At 39.4% G+C, this 20,455-nt stretch overlaps 1 protein-coding gene across 10 annotated transcripts in view; it reads left to right on the plus strand.

Moving 5' to 3' along the window:
- The window catches only part of ntng1a (netrin g1a), a 113,284-nt gene that overhangs the window by 47,841 nt on the left and 44,988 nt on the right, over positions 1–20,455 (plus strand). For all 10 annotated transcript variants that reach the window (XM_029528898.1, XM_029528903.1, XM_029528899.1 and 7 more), the window contains exon 3: positions 10,675–11,318. In XM_029528898.1, the coding sequence (XP_029384758.1) occupies positions 10,675–11,318 (644 nt within the window). The remainder of the gene's footprint in view (positions 1–10,674; positions 11,319–20,455) is intronic.

The following is a 20,455-nucleotide window of genomic DNA, read 5'->3' on the forward strand; positions in this document are numbered from 1 at the left end:
ACAGAGAAAGAAGAATAAAGGGAAAACAAAAAAGAAGAGAGTCTCCCTGTAGAATGGCTAAATAGACCTTCAGGCCTTGAGCTGAATCCCAACTATGCTCTGCACAGTTAAATATCCACAGTGGGAAGGCAGTGCTTTACAACACTATTGATTTTAATCATCTCTTAAAAGCCAGAATTAAAAAATAAATAAATAAAAGACAACCCCCAAAAAGACTGCAGTGAGAAAAGTAGAAATCTTTGGTATCCGGAATATGACAACTGGTGGGATTTTTTTTTTTTTTACACATCTCCAGCCCCCTTGCTCCCCCACCTCATCCTGTAGACCCCTTTAACATAACAACAGGTGCTTCTGTGACCAACTCACAGAAGCACTCATTAACAGAAATTAATCCTCCTGTGGAGCTACTAATAAGGGATGAAACTTATGACAGAAGATTGATTGAAAGGGCCTCAATCAAAGTGAAATGTGATGGCACTCAAATGCTTTCAGGACAAGGATCATGAAATAGACACTACGCTGATCTGCTTACTCCTGCAGCAGACCACGAAAAGTGATTTCTCCTGATAGGGTTCAAAAGCAACAAGTCTGTTTCCCAACACTTCCAATTTGAATTTAAACACTGATATCTTTCTAAAAGCCCATGCCTCTCTGGGCTAGAGCGGGGCAACATATTTTTTAAATAAACATTCAAAGGGCCTGAATTTTTCTTCTAGTCACCTTGTGTCCTGCAGTTTTTGTTTGCCAATTTCATTTTACCAATGCATGAACATGCGTAACGGGGCCTATCCGGAGAAGTCTACAGCATTGTTAGTCCTCCCAAGGGAGGCTCTGTGACATTGCCAACATGTTTAGGAGGTGTACCGTTTGTCATGTCCACCATCTGAGTTTAATTATTCATCTTATTTCCTTTTTTAATTTGGTGATTATAATTCATCCTTGAGGCCACATGTCAGCACAAAAATTAATGCAAATGGCAGTGCTACCACCAAAGTGCCAGACAAATATAAAATATACATAAATATACAAAAATATAAAAAGGAATAAAATACTGACTCCTCAAACAGGCAGCTGTAGCTCGCGAGGAAGTATATCATAGCAAAGCACAAAAATTTATCTGTGAGTAAATGGCTGAATGTGACTTGAAAAGCTCTACTTAAGTACAATCAATTTACTATTTTACTTAAAGTGATAAAAGTGTGTAACTGCACTTTGTTTATGGCCTGTTTCATTAAGTCTATTATATCCTTTGTATAACTAAATCAAAAATGAATGCAGTCATATATATTCAATACAATTCTGTTTTAATTATCGTGCATTTTAGTGATAAGTGTCATGATAGTTTACATCAATCCAAGACATTTTCAAAACAACACATATCTTCAAATCTGTGATTTCCTGTGTTAGCCTGCATTAGTTTTAGCCAGTATTGAATAAACTAGCTGCTGACAGTGTAAACTGTGCATATTCATAACATTATAGTATTTGATACACAAGTCTCCCTTTACTGGCTGAGTTTCGTCCTTGATATCTACAGCCTAAACAAAAACAGGACTCTGTAAAAGTTAAGGTATAATAAGTCAAATGCTTTGCCTTCCCATTTTAACAATAAAACAATATAACAATTTTGCTTTCTTTGTCACTCAGATTTTTTTTTGTTTCAGTTTTTCCCAATTGGCAGCAGGACAGCAAATGATCTTCCACTGATTTGTTGTTGTAGGAGGCTGAGGTTTGTTTCCATGGGGAAGAAGCTGGGACAGCTCCCTGCATTGGGCTGAGACTCTTGGTCAAGGTGACACTGATTCATGTCTCTCTAGGGGTCTTCGAAATAGGATATTTAGTGCTATTATACCATTAAAGAAACCGGTGGATGGAGAGATGGTGCCAAGGAAAAGATGGGGCAGGAGCAGGAAAGAGTGTGTGATGTGGCCTGCGATTCAACTCTTGAGGGAGTGCTTGGCTGAGATAAGGAGTTATCATGACTGCAGGCTATTCTTGGTTTCAAATCTCAATGTATAGAAATGGCAAAGTTTTCCTGTAATCTGACAGGACAGTTTGATGGAGAGATGCAGCATTGTACCAGTCAGCAGATCGATTATACCCTGGTGTATTGGCTCACTGTAGAAATGACATCTTAATAAAATATAGATGACAGCGCTACATGCAACCATTGCAGAAAACTTTTTTTATTTGAAAGAACAAAATATATGAAAACCTGGAAGATGATCAGCTAAGTTTTTAATGTATGAGTCACAGTCACTGTCAGGTTCAAATGTCTGTGACCAGTTCAACACTGCAATCAACCAACAAGGACGTCTTTGTTTAAGTTACTCATAAATTAATCATATTCAATGGATTTCAATAATGGATGAGGATAATTATTTTTCCCTTCTATTTTAATAAATGTATTTCTTTTTTCATAGCTGACATTGGGCGAGCGTAGGGTACAACCAGGACAGGCCACCAGTCCAGTCCAGGCCATCCAGTCCTTGTTTTTCTTACTTAAGTTTACAAATAATTGTCCTATTGAATCAGATTATACCTTTCATCACTTTATTCACACAAGAGCTGTTAAATGAAATAATTATTTAAATTTGACACTGTGCTTTGTAAATAAAGTTTCTAACCCTTACCTGTACATGGGCAGCACAGTAGAATAGTGGTTAGTGCAGTTGCCTCATAGCAAGAAGTTTGTTAGTTTGACTCCCAGGCTTGGGCCTTTCTATTTGGAATTTGCATGCTCTCCCTGAGCTTGCATGTGTTTCCTCCAACAGTCCAAAGACACACATTAGAGATGTGTGAGTAGTCATTCATGTCTGTCTGTGTTTATGTGTTTGACCTGTGATGGACTGATGTACTGTCCAGGGTGTACCATGCCCTCGTCCAGTCCAGAACTGTATGAAGTTAATAGGCCCACTCACATAAATATACTTATTCCCCTAAGAAAGGAGATTTTGTCCTGCCCCTTGACCATATCACAGAAACACCAACTCATGCTTGCACTGTCACGTAAAAGATAATGGATTATAAAAATGTTTTTACACCTTCTGAACGAGCAGAGGCTGCAAGGTGGAGGCCTTCCCCGCGATTTGTATTTAGAGCTCATTAATCTTCTAAATTGTCACCACTAAATACAGTGAATGCAACATGAGAACATTTACACATCGTCTTATCTCATAACCTCTCTTCAGTCGACTGGACAGGCCGCACTGTGGTGCTTAAGGTCCTTGAACAGTGCAGCTAACTGCTTCAAATCACTGTTGGATTTCCCCCTCTAGTGCTACAAAACAGCATATTTCAAGTGTGAGTCCAAGCTCCACTTACAGCTGATGAGGCTGGTGGAACACCAACACTTTTTGTCAAATAATGTGTTTGAGTATGTATAGTGACACATTTTTAGTGCTGCTAGTCTAAGCCACAGTTTAGCACTGCTAGTTCCCCATCATTTCCTTTCATATGTTAAGGTAAGCTAAGGTAAGCTAAAATAAGATACGCAACAGTTTCAGCTATTAATTGTAGCTTTTACTGTGCAGATGTAAAAGCAGAATCCCAATTTCCTCTCTGTTCTGAAGTCTAATAATTTGTCTACTAAGTAGGCTGAACTGGAGGTAACTAGGAACATTTTGTTTTGTCAGAATGTCTATGAAAATATATTCTTAACTATGCCTGAATCTAGACACTATTGGCAAGAGAACCTGGGGTGTGTGTGATTATGGGGCTGTGTTACTTTGTTGACCATGGTTCTGGGCAGTCGACCTCTAACTGACCCTAAGCCATTGAAAATGTGATTGTAATCCTTATGAGGATTTGGCTTGGGTGTCTATTACCACTGTAACCTGTCTCACTGGCATCCAATATTCATCCCACGTCCAGGTTAAGCCCCTCTCTCCGTCTGTTGCACTCATCGCTGTGGGAGAGAGGGTGATCCAGTGAAGGTGTTGGCACAACTGAAGCAAGTAAGATCGAGAGAGCGGTTTTGAAATTGAGAGAGAACTGCTTCAATCAAGCTGCTGGGTCAGGGTGAAGAAATCTATCGTGGAACGCAAGGTCTCATTAATGCAGCAGGGATAACTTGAACCCCCACCTCCACCTTTCACACACACACACACACACACACACACTTTCCTGAATAAAGGTGAAAACAAGGAAGAGCAATGATTAGATGTGAGAAAAGAGATTATGCTTTTCCATAGAGAAGCTGGGGGACATTCTGCACTGTCTATACATTGAAATTTAGAGACTACGTAACAAAGTTTTTCTCTAAAAAAATTTAAACCAGAAATAATTATTTCCACCATTTTACTTGAAGGATTCATGATAGCATATTCCAGTTTTAGAATGGCTGGATTTATTTAGTATTACATTAACCCAACACCGGTTTAAAAATTTATGATGGTAATCGTATGATGTAAGATAACATAGGATAGTGAAGTACTTCATTCATCCCCAAACGGGAATTTTAACTGTCCAGCAGCTCTTCAAAACATAAAATCAATAAGCACACTTAGAGTAGCACATAGGTATTAAAATACCCTAGAAATACAATAAATACAATACTTGCAGTTGGTTAAGAATTAAAATCCATGTCAAATTTAAAATTAAAATTGAACACTTTACCATTTAGCTCTGTTGTGGTAGTTAGGATGTGTGTAATGTCTGTGGAGCTGAATTCAGGAGGATTTGAAAAGTCTAATGGTGGTGTGGTGACAAAGGATTTCCTGAATCACTCTGTTCTACAGCACAGTGAGAAGAGCCGACCACTGTGGCTGCTCCTCTGTTTATCCAGGAGGCTGTACAGGGGGTGTCTGTCATTGTCCATTATTGCTTTCAGCTTTTGAACTGTGAACCTTTCCAACCCAGACAGGACTCTTAGTGAGTCCTGCCCAGCACTAAGCCTGTTTTTTTAACCAGTTTACTCAGTCTCTTGGTGTTTTTGTCTGAGAGACTGCCTCCGTAGCATATAGCTGCAAAAAACTGTGCTGGACACCACTGAGTGATAAAACATGGTCAGGAATTTGTGTTGTACTGAAAGTCCACAGTGCAAAGCGTGAACAGGAAAGGTGCTAAAACAGTCCCTTGTGGAGCTCCCATGCTGCTACTGACCATCCCATCAGCCACAGTTCTGAAGCCTGACATACTGAGGCCACTCTGTCAGGTAGTCTGTGATCCATGAAGTCAGAAAGCGATGTACACCCATCCCCTCAAACGTGTCTTACAGAATGAGGGGCTGGATTGTATTAAAAGCACTTGAAAAACCACAAAAGAGAATTGTCGCATGACATTTTGGCTCCTCCAGATAGGCGTAGACCCGATGCAGCATGTCATCCACTCATATGCGCTCCTGATAAGCAAACAGGAGTGGGTCCATCTGTGACTTTTGACCTTAGAAAATGGAGGACCAGCCACTCCGGAGTCTTCATAATGTGAGAAATCAAGGCCACTGGTCTGTCGTCCTTTAATTCAGCTGGTCACCCCACTTTGGGCACTTGTTCAAGACAAAAGGTCTTCCACTGTACTGGGACCTTGTCTGTTTAAAGACTCTCATTAACCATCCACTGGAGCTTTCAGGAGCTTTGGACACACTCCATCTGGGCCTGCTGCTTTCCTGGCAAGAATTTATTTCAAATAACTTTATTGTAAAATGCCCACAGTTTTTATTGGTTGTTATTAACATCCTGCTGGATGTTTGTTTATTTTGTTTTTTTGTTTTTCTTTTTGCATGGTACATGGTTATTGCCAATCCAGATATAACTTAAGTAAACTATCTGAGTACTGTATGCAAGTCTTTATTTGTCTGATTTGAGTTAATATGCGATGAAAACAAATATATGGTTTTTACATGCAATAGCAATGAGATAACTAAAACTTGGTATTGAAACAGCTATTATTTGCACTTTGAAAGTGAAACTTTTTGTGGGTAAGAAATGAGGAGCAGGGAGAGAAAGAAGAGGGAAAGGAAGCAAGAAGAATAAATGAAGGGCAGACTCAGTTCTATCTGGGTTACAAGACCAAAACATCTGTCACACAAACAGATTGGTGTGATTGGTGAGAGCACATCTACCTCAATGGCTTGTTGGCAGTTGGTAAATTTATATTCCCTCAAATTCCATTCTCAATCAGTGGCTACGACCTGGCTACGCCAAGGCTGTCAGCCACCACAGTCATACCTTTTTTAACATTAGACAGGCTTAATATATCAGTAACTCACCTGCACGGCACTTATCTTCTATATTTAAAGTAAAACCACATTTATTTTTCACTGACACCAATTGTGACCTCTATATCTGCGTTACAGTATAGGCTGTGGGTTGAAACACTCTGTTTAAGTGAAAGTGCCTTAATGAGAAAGCACATGTAACCAGCATGGTGAGTTTGCCAGCAATGTTCAGCCACATACACATACCCATCATAAAAATGTGAGCGCTTTCACAAAGTAGGAATTATTTCTCAGTGGAGAAATTCTGATACTGCTGTACTTTCATGGATGACATTATCAGGTACAGCAGAGGAGGATCATTTTGATTGATTATTGCTCCACAACTATCTCATTTCATCTCACTACTCACCAGAAAAAACATTTCTTATGTTATGCTCACTTATACAATGTGTCTTAATTGGCTAAGAACAAAACTTTTTATAATGATTAATTATAAATCATCAGTTTTTTGTAATTGTGTTGCGCGAGCTCATTGGGTCTTCAGTTGTGCTCAGTTCCTTTGGGTCACACTTATTATTTATTTTTTTAACTTCTTCATTTAGTAACACTGCTCTGGCTTGACCTAAATCTTTTGCACCATTTAATTTGTTCTATTATCACTTGATCCATGCAGGGCTAATAGATATCTTCTCCCTCGTGTCTAAATTTGACTTGTGGTTTTTATCATCCGTTTAGTTGAAAAGGTCTTTCCAAAAACATGTGTCCAATTCCCCACAAATCATTACTAGGCAATGTTCTCGCCTTGCTCCCTGTGGGCTCGATCGTACTGTCAGGAGGAGGAGGCGCTCCTCCAGGAGGACCTTTCAACTGCTACAAGCTCCAATTTATCAAGACAAGATAATCTACTACTTGATTATGTGGGATATGTCAAACTGTCCGTGTGTATCTGTGCATAAATGGTGGTGAGGAAACAGGGACAGGCATGGGTTTCTGGTGTAAGACAATCTAAAGAATTGGTTACAACAAACAAACAAACAAACAAACAAAAAAAAACAGTAAGTAAGGGGAAGAAACTGCTTCATTCACTAATAAGGTTGGTGATTTTTTTTCCCTTCCTCCAAGGTAAGGTGACAGTGAAAGTGACTGTTGGAGGGCCCCATCAATATCCTGTCTGGACTGTTGGCTTCCCTTGGCACTGGACAGTGGTGACTGAGAGGAGACAAAGTAGTAAGGCAGTGGAAAATTCAGTGTAGTATCTCATGGTGGGAGGTTAGGTGTACCATTGACTACGGCATCTGGTGCACCCTGTATTCACAGACAGATGTATAATAACTCATGTGTGACAGTTATGCCTGCTTAGGGGGTGTTGACAGTCTTTCAAAAACACACTTGTCAAGCATGAGAGGTGACATTGTTACTGTGGCTTTAACGTGTTTTCATCGAGAAACCTAAAACTTGGATTTAGTGACAGGAGAGGGAAGTAGGGGAAACAGGCGTAGATGTGTTTCTTGCCTCATTGATTATTATAAATATTGTATTTACTATGTCATATTATCTAAACTGCAGCAGCAAAACCAATATTCCTGCCATTAAAATTTAGCATTGTAACTGTGCCCTAATATTAGTCAACTGCAATGTTTCCAACTTTGCCTTGAGAGTTAGGCTTTTATTCAGACAGAACACCTGGTCAGTGGCTAGATCTTATATGAAGCCAGCTGGGGGCTTAGTACTACAGCTTTTGTTTACTAAGTAACCCCGGAACTGCGGGAAAGCAGTGGACTGTCTCCAGTTCATTCACCTCTATTACAACAGATAATTACTGTCATAACATTTATCATTATCATTAATGGAGGCAGAGGAATAACTGAACCGTGGGTTTATGGAGAGCATCTCTTAGTCATGCCTGAATCTGCCAAAGTCACTGTAAGAGAGTTAATAAAGAGGTGGAGATACTTCTGCTCACAACAGCTTGTGGTAAACATATACAAAGATATACATATCTGTCACTCAACGAGGCAATACTTTAAGCAATAATTTACACCACACTGTGGTGTACACTTATATCACTAATAAGGGGCTTTGTTCATTCTAATGACCCCTTTATGTGATAAAATAAGCACATAACCCAGACTGCAGTGAACTATTGCTTTGATAAAATGGTTAGGAAGTATGGCAAACAAGTTGAAGTGATAGTAACACATTATTAATATCTTTTAGTAAATACAAAAATGTAGGCCCTCCTAGGTGCCTGCACATAGTTCATGATGGTTGCTATGCAACAGATACACTAGCTACCCCTCAATTTTACTTCATCATTTCATTTCAACGTGGGAATCTGTGAAGACTGAGAAAGGTTGGACTTCTGTGGTCTGTCGAGGAACTTCAGGTTTTAGCTCTTCAGCAGGGCTTAATTTTTCCCCCTCAAAGGATGCAGCTTGATTTTTTACCCACTGAAACACTAAGCACTACGATGGACTGGCAACCCATCCAGGGTGTACCCCGCCCTCGCCCAAGGTGAGCTGGGATTGGCTCCAGCACCCCCCGTGACCTGAAAAACAGATAAGCAGTAGAAGATGAATGAATGAACATTAGGCCGCTTTTAATTTGAGATAGTAAAATCAAATCAAATCAAATCAGATTTATTTGTATAGCGCCAAATCATAACAAAGTTACATCAAGGCACTTTACATATAGAGCAGGTCTAGACCAAACTCTTTATAAATTTATTTAAAGAGACCCAACAGATCCCCTGATGAGCACTTGGTGACAGTGGCAAGGAAAAACTTCCTAGTAGGAAGCAATAATGCAGTGACTTTAACATGACAGATTGCAATTAATCAATTCTGACCATTTTCACATATCACACTGAGTTGAGTTAAATAGTCCCTGGTTGAGATAAAACTGCTATGGGACAGAGGTTGTGCTAAGTTAAACAAAACAAGAACGATGTTCTGTTGTTCTGTTGCATTCTCTGAGAGAAATAAGTTAATTATATTTTTAAATTTAAATAAAGTATAAATTAAAGCTCAGTCTTTGTCTTTAAAGAGTTTGCTAAAGTTGTCAAACAATAGATTTGAACTTTCCTAAAGTAAAATCAGAGCGCATGGCCGTGTGAAGTGCTGTAACCCCGAGTTTGTTTTTTTTTTTTTATTTATTTTGGAGATACATTTATGCCACCATCAATCCCACCATTGAATCGCTGAGATTGATACAGACTGCTCCAATATCTCAGTTATTTGTTTCATCTTATCTTCATCTTATCTTATGAAGGAACTCCATAATCAGTTATTACTGTAGCACACATACCTAAACACAAACTGCCATAATCCTCACACATCCCTGTAATCAGACAAATATATAGCCCTATTGATCCCTGTAGCCACCCTGCTGAAAATCTGCTGCTGGAGCACTTTGTCCAGTTGTCCAGCAATCCCCTGAACACACAGTTCCCTAATCTTTCATGTTTGTCACCTAATGAAAAAATGCTTCTCTTTGAAGATCAGTACTTGCCTGTGAGCATGGGGAAGAGAAAAGAGATAAAATGCTGAGCATACGGCCTCATGACGCTGAGCTTTCTGTGTTAACTGAGTGGTGCTGGCAAGGACTGATTGGTTGGCACAAGTTAAATAACAGCACCCACCATGGCAATATTACAACAGTATAAAAGGTGTTAATCCCATTGTGATGATAAATGGTACGCATTGGAGACAGCCATTACAGATAACAAAGTCTTCAGAGACTGGAGTGGATAGGTCATGCTAAATTGGCACCAATGGAGATGCCTTCAATCCACCCTAAACACACCAACTTAATCCGATTATTAGCATTGTGATGCAGTGAAATAGAGTAAGTGCTTGTGTGTTTAGTATTTATGTGTCCCAGCATATGTGTGTTTGTCCGTGAATTTCACAAATCATCAGGAAGCAGTTCTAAGTACCTTTGGTGTTGTTCCCAGTATTGATAAACCATTGCGACAAATTTTACTAACTGGCTACAGGAAAAAAATAACACAGCAGCAACAAAGGAGGATAATGAATTTGACAAATTAAATTCAGCTGCACTGTCCAATGTTTCTATAATGGGGAAATTGTTTTAGACATTACTGCAGATAGAATCTACACGACCAAAAAAACTTTATATTCCTTTGTGAGGAAATTAACTGTCAAAATGTCAATTAAGGCATTATTGTATCCATCTTTGATTCTCACTCTTTAAAAATTAAGTAGCACATTGAAACAATCTGTCTTCATAAATGGATGAATATACATGCAAGCACCCTGAGGTTGTTTTTCCTCCAAACAAAGTTTAATGGCTCACAGATTCTAAAATCACTTTAGTGATATGCAGAAAATGATATTGCACAATGGTTGCATTGACTTCTCTTGATAATCTATCTACTTGATTCTATCCACCTATCGACTTGATTTTATCGCATTGCTCACCATGACTAATATCTCTTACCTATTGTTTTCTTCCCTTTCTGGTTTCTTTCTTTGCTCTCTCCCTCTCAATTGTAGGAGAACCCTTACATGTGTAATAATGAATGTGATGCCAGCACTGAGGAGCTTGCCCATCCTCCAGAGCTAATGTTTGATATTGAGGGCCGTAATCCCACGACCTTCTGGCAGTCCACATCCTGGAAGAAATACCCAAAGGCCCTGCTGGTCAACATCACCCTGTCTTGGAACAAGACCATTGAGCTGACTGATGACATTGTGCTCACCTTTGAGTCAGGCCGGCCTGAGCAAATGGTCCTGGAAAAGTCTCTTGATTATGGGCGAACCTGGCAGCCCTACCAGTTCTATGCCACTGACTGCCTGGATGCTTTCACCATGGAGCCCAAGACAGTGCAGGACCTCACTCAGCATACCCTGCTGGACATCATCTGCACTGAGGACTACTCACGAGGTTATGTGTGGAAGTACGACAAAACTGTACGTTTTGAAATAAAGGACCGCTTTGCACTGTTTGCTGGGCCCCGGCTCCACAACATGGCTTCACTTTATGGCCAACTGGACACCACCAAGAATCTGAGGGACTTCTTTACCATCACAGACCTGAGAATCCGTCTGCTCCGGCCTGCCACAGGAGCTACCACGGTGGATGAAAACAACTTGTCTAGATACTTCTATGCCATTTCTGACATCAAAGTGCAGGGAAGGTAAGACCCTGAATTCATCTGTAAACGTGTCATGTGGTGGACTCAAGGCTGGATTACCTGCTTGGCGAAACAGCCTGATGGCCCCAGATATCCATTTTATGAATGGCAATTGGCTTTGATCATTTGATTAATGGATAATTTTTAAGGGAATTTGCACCAGTCAATATATGTGCGGTCATTAGTGGCCATACAAGAGATTGTTGGCCCTTTGGATGCCTAACAGGTTAATCCAGCCTTTAGTGACTCCATCTCTGTAGGATTTTGGATTCTAAAGGATTTATAATGTAATGATGATTCTGTGGGCCGACACCTCACTTCCTGTTATCGTACTGCAGTGAGAATGCAGCTAGCCGCTAGTGAAGAAAAATGTATTTACAGTTACCATTCATTCCAATTAGACAGCGGATCCATAATGATGTGCAGAGTTCACCACTTGTCAGCATGTCTTAATTAACCAAACTCCTTCCTGCTTGCAAAAGCACTATACTTCGGATGCCACATACTCTCAGCTGTTTATTAGCCTGTGAAAGATATTAGCCATAGATTTTGAGCCATCAGGTCACTGTACGTTGTAATTAGCATTTGATGCTGAGTTTATACGGGGTCATATAACATGAAAACAAGACACCATTATACTGACAAAGGCTTCCCCCTCTTCTTAGCGCTACTACAAGAGTCACTGGGGCATTCACTTAAGTGGATCTGTTTTACACTGTGTGGTTTTTCAATTTAACAGTGTGAATGTGATTGTAAGGGGTGAAGGAATGAGGATTTAATTACTCTTGTTTTGCTTTTCACACATGAGAAGATAGCAGTAAAGAAATGCAGAGTGGCAGAATGTCACAACAGTTCGAAGATATGGGTAGAAGTGTTGAAGTCTGGTTGTCTTGCTGCAACTCACAGATAGAGTTGAAGAGATGACTACAAATAGAAACATCACTCGTGTGCTGCTCAATCACAGTAAACATCTGTAACTCTGACCGTACAGCTGTGGAAAAAAGATCATCTCTTTTTCATCTGAATAAATGGTGTTAGATTCAGGAAGTTGTGAAAAAGAAAACCTTTGTTGGCCAACAGACCATGCTGTAAAAGCATGTTTGCTGCTATGCCATTAATTACGAGAATATTGTCAACTTTTAATCAAGCTCTAATTTGTTGATTTCTTTAAAATGCTATTGAAAGTATAGTCACTCTCCTCATGCCTGGAATACAGTCAAAATTAGCAGGTACCCTTGAGCACAAGAGGCTAACATAATAAATGCCTCCCTCAGAAATTGAATTTTTGACTTTTCTCATGATTGAGAAGGTCATTCAGCAAAAATAACTGGAGGGAATTTACTAACACAAAAGAGTTGGACGGGACATTCATTCAACACTCGCTGAAATTAAGGGGGCTGTCATAAGCGCCGATTATTTATTCTATCTGACTAATCATGATGAAACTCCTACATCCCTGTGGGGCTCTAGATTTGAGCAATGGCTGTGCGCCACCATGGTCATGGTTGCTTTTCAGCCTGCTGCTTTTGGAGTGACGCTTGCCTGAGAAATGTTGCCCCACTGTTTACCAAAGGTAGCACACAGTTCAGCCATAATGAGATACACTCTACACAGAGAGGCTTCACTTTCCTTTTTCTCATCCCATGGCGAATCATTGCTCAGCCCTTTTCTCCATGCGTCGTACACTAGGCATAAGCTCCTTAACCCCCAGAATATAGATCTATGAGACTTAGCGGGAGTGATTTTGCAGTGGCGGTGAGGTTGAATCAGGCATATTTCAGTGTGCTGGACTAGGCCTGGATCGGGGTGAGAGGGGTTGAGGAGGGAACTACAGAAGGAGAGCTTGCAGATTTTGTGCCCTTTCCACAACAGTGGAAACCAAGAAAGGAACCTAAGCGCTTCAAAAAAGTAGGTCAACATAAAAAAATAGAGAGGGAGGTGGGGGAGAGGAGAGCCACAACTTTGTTAAGGTAGTTGTCTTTGCATCTTTTACATATAGGTAAAGTTCTTAAGGGGAAGCCAGAAGTGTCATGCATGGCCATTCAATTGTGGTTGATTACAAGGAGGTACTGGGCCAAAGGCACTTGGGGGGAGAAATCAATGCAAACAATTTCAAATCGATCTAAGCATGGAGCAAAGAGATGGATATGAACAATGCATTCTGTCAAATGTATTTGACACCTTCACTGTCCACTGTATCAGCAGCTAAATGGGTGAGTGGGATAGAAAGCGTGGAGAGTTGGAGGGATTTTGAAATTATCAGCCATATGACTTTGCCATAAATGCGCCACCCCCCCTTCAACTCCTTTCCTGCCTGTGATCAATGCAGTGTAATTAAAGCTGGGGAAGGTTCAGACTGCTTTAAAATCTCTCGAAAGTTCCAGCCCCTGCTCACTGTTTTGCTCTACATTTCTTGAGTCACCCTGGAATCCTGTTGACTGTTTTTGCCTTCTTTGGCCATTCTTTTGCTGGCCAAAGTTTTAAACAACCTCCTCCTCATCTGGCAGCAGGTGTTTATATTTCCTAACCTGTTTCCCAGTGTCAGTTCAATAATGACAATATAGTCTCTTTATTGTGAGCAAAATTTTTATCCAGTTTCCACGCTGTTTGAGTACAGCAGACAGAAAATATTTGTTTTGACTAATTTACACTTGTAGCAGTGGGAATTCTGATTCAATTTTGAAGACATAAATGTGCTGCAGGATATTTTTAGGGTCAGCACCAACATTGAGGGTTCACAGTCACTTTGACTGGAGGACAGACAGTTTATTAAATGCCCCAACCTTTTTCAGGTCTAGAGTTCCCTTAGCTTCGTTGAAAAAAAGTCCAGTTCAGTGACTGTGAATCCTCCCTCATCATGGCCCTCATACACTCAGGATATGGCTCTGCATGATTTTAAAGGTCCCACCCCATTCCACTTTATGCTTGAGTTCAAGTATAACTTCATCTGCTCAAAAGTCAAAAAGTGTGTATAAAAGTGTGTAACAAAGTTGTGAGTTCAGGAGTGTCATCTCAAGAGGAGAATGCATTCTGTCAAAACAGTCCAATGATGGATTTCTTTCTTCCTGAAACCGTCTCAAAGCTTTTTAAAGATGTGAATTCAAAATTGTTGTCAAGGCAGTTAGTATCAATTTTAATAGCCATGTGTCACCAACTTTTAAAATCAGAAATTAGAATATGATAATCCACTGAATCATGCTGCAAAATTTGTGAGAAAACTGAGCCTCTCTTTTTGGTTAGAAATGATTTATTGATGACAAATCAAGACAGGATCAGTTCCAAGTTTGCTGATGTATTAATCAGCATGCATTGTACACTGCTCCAAATGTGATAACAGCAAGTGGCAAGTCACCATTAGTTTGCCTAAAGTTTGTAATTTGGCTGTCACCATCTTTTTCCTTTTTTTTTTTTTTTTTTTTAATCATGAACCACTAGAAATTAAATGTTGAGGGAGATAGCAGAGCTAAAGAGGAGTGAAGGCTGGATGTAATCTGCTCTCTACTTTATCCTGAATTTCCGGCAGTTTCAGGCTGTAAATCACATGGTATCCATCCCCTAATGGGTAACCATATCATAAAATATGGTATATTTTCCTCTAAATGGGACCCAACATTTGAAAAATTTTAACCATTCAAGACTGAAACTAAAGACCAAATGCTCACTCACTGGAGAAACTGGAAGTACTGAGGTAAAACATTTAATTGAGAAATGCGGCCATTTTCCCATGCACTTCAATACAATCTGACCTCCTTTTAGCCCCTGACAGCCATGAGGCAAAATGCGAGTTCTAAAAGTAAACGAGTCTCAATGTGTGACGTGAGTTGCATTGTGGATAATGACTTCACTGGGTAAGACCATGTGTGGAATAAGAAACACAGTCACTCAGGTTTTGTAAAGCTATATATATGCAGTGCAGACAAAACGAAGTGTTCGAGAAGAATTTAACTGTTTTCAATTGAAATGTTCGCAGTATTTAAGCACTGTCTGAATTGAGATCAACATCAAATATGGTGTAAGGGACCAAGCAGGAAAGTAAGATGAACACAGATTTCCTTTTCCAAAAAAAGGGGATTTATTTACACAAAAAGGGCAGAACAAAAGTGTTCGACAAAATATACAAGTTTGGGCCTACCTACCAAACCTTAACTTAGGAAATATACAGTAACGTGAGTTAACTGAACAAACTGACAAACTGCCCAACTAAAAGACAAAGCAGATGAAATTGGCCACTTCCTCCATTTAATGGTTGTTAAACTCCATCCATACGGATTGTATTTCTATATATATTTAATATTTATTTATTCGGTTTATTGGTTAAGCTAGTTTTTTACGGTAAAAGCTTGCATTTTTACAATGATCTGCCCACCACAATATATCATGTTACACATGGGGATGAATAAGCAACATCAAGTCACTGCTTGCACAATTTTTTCCAAATCAAATCCAGGCTAAAGCAAATCAGTAATATACAAAAGTGTGGTTAAAAAAAAAAAAAAACCCAAACACTAATCTCAGACAGACAAAATATAGCATCATGGGTTTTGCTGGCGCATTGTTATTGCTTAGGAGTTCAGTACACGCGTATCTGGATACAGCTGTTTCAACTACAGATGAACAATTTGCTGAGTGATGGCTTTATCAGTTCTCCCCCAAGGGAGAGACAAAAAGGAGTCAGTCTGCTTTTTTTTCCATCCCCGTCTCACCCCACAGTGCTTCGTTTGCTCATACACCTGTCTGTGGTCGACACATAATCTATGCCACAATAAGCATATCTTTACCTTCCACTGTACTCTGCACTTTAGCCTTTCTTTGTATAAGCAGTCTGCATCAGTCCATGTAGAAGAATCCCGTGTTTTTAAGGCAGGCCACGTGACTGCTGGTTGATCAACATCCAAGTGTCATGCTTAATTGCTGTAATAAAATTACTCCCATCCTTTTGTTTATTTAGCCAAAAATTAGAGGTCTTTCTACTCAATGAAGCTGTAAGTTAAAGTGTCTAATCATTTACTGTTGATGGAATGACATAAGGAGGTCAAGGGGTGACTCATTAGAGAAGAAGCATAGGAAGTAGTGATGGCCAGACAAAGACCCGAGGTTTAAAGTAATGTAATCATAGACTAATTTAGTTTACATCCAAATTCATCATTCTGTCATTATGCTGTACAAACTGTTAATCAATTGTAGGAGAAAATGCTGTTAAAAAGCACTTTGGATGTTTAATGTATATCATTTAAAAGTATGAACACAACAGAGAAATCGCCCCTGCAACTACAATATCAAAGTGATGTTTTTGGGATTATTTGACATGAGGTTGTGTGAAGTACTTCTCTATAGTCTCTTTTGTGTAAATCCTAGAGCAGATTTTGATAAAAAATAAAAATCCACAAGGAAAACATAATGTCCATTTCAGAGAGCGCTGTACTTTGAATATATTTATTGGCTTTAGGTGGTGTCAAACAGCCCTTTCCTTTGGAACCACAGTTACATTGTTAACTACTGAAGTAACTACTACACAGCGTATTAATCTGCAGATCATCTGTCAGAGACAGACATAGCTAAGAATAAGTAAGGATAATTTTGATATAAGTTGGCTTTAATTATTATTGCAACAAATCAATACCCCAGTTGATATCAGCATTTTCATTTCAGCATTTCTTTAAGTGGCTAGTCTGTTGATTTAAAATATTTTATCTCAGGGTTCCCAATCTGGAAGTATTTCATTTCAGGTATATAAATTACAGTTTAGTGTTACAGAAAGTGTGGCAGAATTTATTTTTTAGCTAAACAAAGAGTTGTTGGTCTGAGCTAACATTTGAGACATTGCCTTTCTACTTCTGATCAGTTATGAGTGGTTACTTATCTCAGTATGACTGACTATCAGCAGATTTGCGTACTTGTATCCATGTTACTAGTTACTGACAGAGTTGTCTGTCTATTCCCTTTGTCTTCTTCTTCATCCTTCCACCACCCATATCACCTGTTGCCCAGCTAAGTCCAAGCCATTGCTCCATCTCTGTCTTTGACCCACCTTTCTGGTTTGGTCTCTAGGTGATACCCTCTCATCTTGAGTCTTCCAGGATGAGGAGCTCAAAAGAAATCTTTTTCAGTTGGAGCAAACGTTTTTTGCTTAACCTATGTATGATGCAGGGTATCAGCTCCTTTGCAACTTTACATAAGCTTGGACAACAGCATCTCAAAGAGAAGTAGGACTAAGTGGCAAACTGAAAAAAAAAAAAAAAAATACCTACATGAAACAGATCTTTATATGATATATTAGTACCAGTTTAAAAGCCACCGTGTTGTCTCCATCTAGCTCCCACTTTGATTTCTCACTTTAGAAAACAAAAGAAAACAAGAACTGGAATGTTTAATTACGTTGTCAGTGGTTTCTTGGATTGTAGTGGGTGTGTTTCTGTGTGAGGCAGTATTAATATAGAAACTGACCCCTTCATTCCAATTAATTGGATATTCCCACCAGCATATATCTAACCAAGCAAAGCACATGTGAACCGTGAAGGTAAAAAAAGAAAAGAGAGAGGCAAGGTTGATATTTGAAAACAAGCTGGCTATAGCACAGTAAATTATGCCACATTTAGAGGCAGCAGCTGCCTGTGCAGAGTCATCAGTGTATGGTTTCTGGGAACCTAACCCATCATCTGCGTCCTTTATAGAACTAGACTAAAATAGTGCATGTTCCAAGATGGAGGGACAAAGATATTCTGTGTGATTATGTTTTTCCTGTCAATCAAACTTTGGTTCAGATGTTTAATTAGTTAAAATTAAGAAGAGTGGCCACATTGGAAGTCATGGTAGTGCCATGACTCTGTGGGAGAAATAGCGCAACAACAACTAGGTTTATTGCCATGAAATTTGGTAGACATTCACAATACCCATAATCCCACAGTATTCTTATTTATCATCAGCAGCTGCCTATACATCAGGTTAGTTTGTGACAAAATATCAGCTAATTTGATAGCTACTGCAGCTGTAAAGATTTTAGAACTGGTGTAATGTGTTCTGATCTCTTTGCTCTGGTTAAAACTCTTGCAGCAGCATTCTGGATGAGCTGCAGCTGTTTAATGCTCCTATTGTGGATTCCAGTCAGAAGACCAATTTAGTAATTAATTCTACTGGAGATCAACGCATGGATGATCTTCTGGTCTTTCAGGGTGACAGAACTTTTAATTCTGCAGATTTTTGACTTGGTAAAAAGCTGTCTTGGTGACAGCACTGATGTGGCGGTTGAAAGTAAGATCTGAGTCAATTAACACACCAAGATTAAGAACTCGGTCTGTGGTTTTGAGAGACTGAGGCTCAAGATTTTTGCTAATGCTGACCCTCTTCTCTTTGTTGCCAAACTGAATAATCAAATTTTTATCCTCATTTAATTGAAGAAAATTTTAGCTCAACCAGTTGTTTATTAGCTCCAGACAGTGACACAGTGGCTCTAGTGGGCTGCAGTCGTTTCATCTGCATAACTGTGATAAATTATATTAAAGTTCTGTAACATTTGACCCAGACAGAGCATATACTGATTGAAAAGAAGGGGTCCAAGAACTGCACTTGGGGGATTCCACAATTCATAGCCACTGGTTCAAGATCTGAACCAATTAAGGACCACTCCATGAAGTCCAACGTAATTTTCCAACTTGTGCTTTGTTTGTATGTGTGGAAGGAATGTTTAGTTAAATTGCTTTGATTTTTTTCACAAAAAAAAGTTTTGTACTTATCTATTTTAGAGTTAGTAAGTTTATCAACCATAGCAAATGGAGTGTGAGAACTGTTGACGTTCTTCTTTATCATAGCAGGTAAACTGAGATTTCTGGCCTTGCAAAGCTCTGTTATAGTTACACATGCTCTGTTTACAGGTCTTAGTGAATTTGAAGTTTAGTTTTCCTCCACCTCTGCTCAGCTTTAATGCATTCTCCTTTCAGTTTTGTTACTAGGGATGAGCTCACTATCCGTACCGTGGACATAAACCGGAAATGGGTGTGGTTTATACAAAAGTTGTATTTTCAGAAGTTGCTATATTTATTGTAAGCCTCAATATGTTTTTATTTACAGCTTAAGTTGTGTTAGGCTGCTTACAGCTCTCTCTGTCACACAAGCACTGCTTCTGCTATGAATCAAGTTTTTATCCCATAACCCCATAAAGTGGGGCAGAAATTATGTAGTAGTGTGGATGTAGTCTGACTTATGCAAGAATTGGATTTTATTGCTATTAGGTTAAATGATGATCTCACCGGGGGACTCGATCAGGTAGTTATAAAGTTCGATGTATATCACCTCCGATCATCCAGTGGGATCATTTCTCCATGAAAATGAAGGCAAACAGAAGGGGCAATGAGAAAGGCCCACATATGAGTTTTTAACTGTACCGTTTTTTCTCAGGTACAACTAGCATGTTAAAATAATCATCTGACATGGTGAAATCATGTTTTAAGCTACAACACTAGATGGTGTTTTTTAAATTGTGCCGCCGATTGTTTTCCCCTCCGGTGGGCGTGGCTTTAAGAAAATGACACGTTGCACTCTGTCTCTATGACAGGACGCACTGAGGAGGATTTCCTTCAGTCCGAGCAATAGAAATTGCTATATCCATACATCAACCCTATTTGTTACCATAGTGGTGTGTCTCCATTCACTCTACTTCACTCTGCATATAGTACGCAAATTTGCTTTTGGGCCATAGTCTACTGAAGTTGAAATTACTGATTACTTAATTAATAGGAGAGCGCTCCGCCTATCGTTAAAAAAATTCTCATTCTATGGTTATTCACTTTAGCCTACCGGGTCATTGAAGACCCGTAGTGTATGAATTCGTTCCAACGGAAAGGAAAAATTTAACATCCATCCCATAGCTACATAGCTAACATTAGCTTACGTACTAATAGCCACCAATAGTACCAATCGTGCCAATAGTCAGATAGCTCTCCTCACCATTAATAACAGTATGGTCATGTTACTGCTGTAACCACATGAATAACGAACAAAAAACCTGAAGACCCATAATGTGTCGTGAACAAATCTCTACACTGAGTCTGCTGTTACCTCCGCAGACATTCATTCATTCATCTTTAACTGCTTAATCGTTTCCAGGTTGCGGGAGGTGCTGGAGCCAATCCTAGCTCACATTGGTC

This window comes from Echeneis naucrates, chromosome 20 (genome assembly GCF_900963305.1).
Source record: "Echeneis naucrates chromosome 20, fEcheNa1.1, whole genome shotgun sequence".
Taxonomy (NCBI): domain Eukaryota; kingdom Metazoa; phylum Chordata; class Actinopteri; order Carangiformes; family Echeneidae; genus Echeneis; species Echeneis naucrates.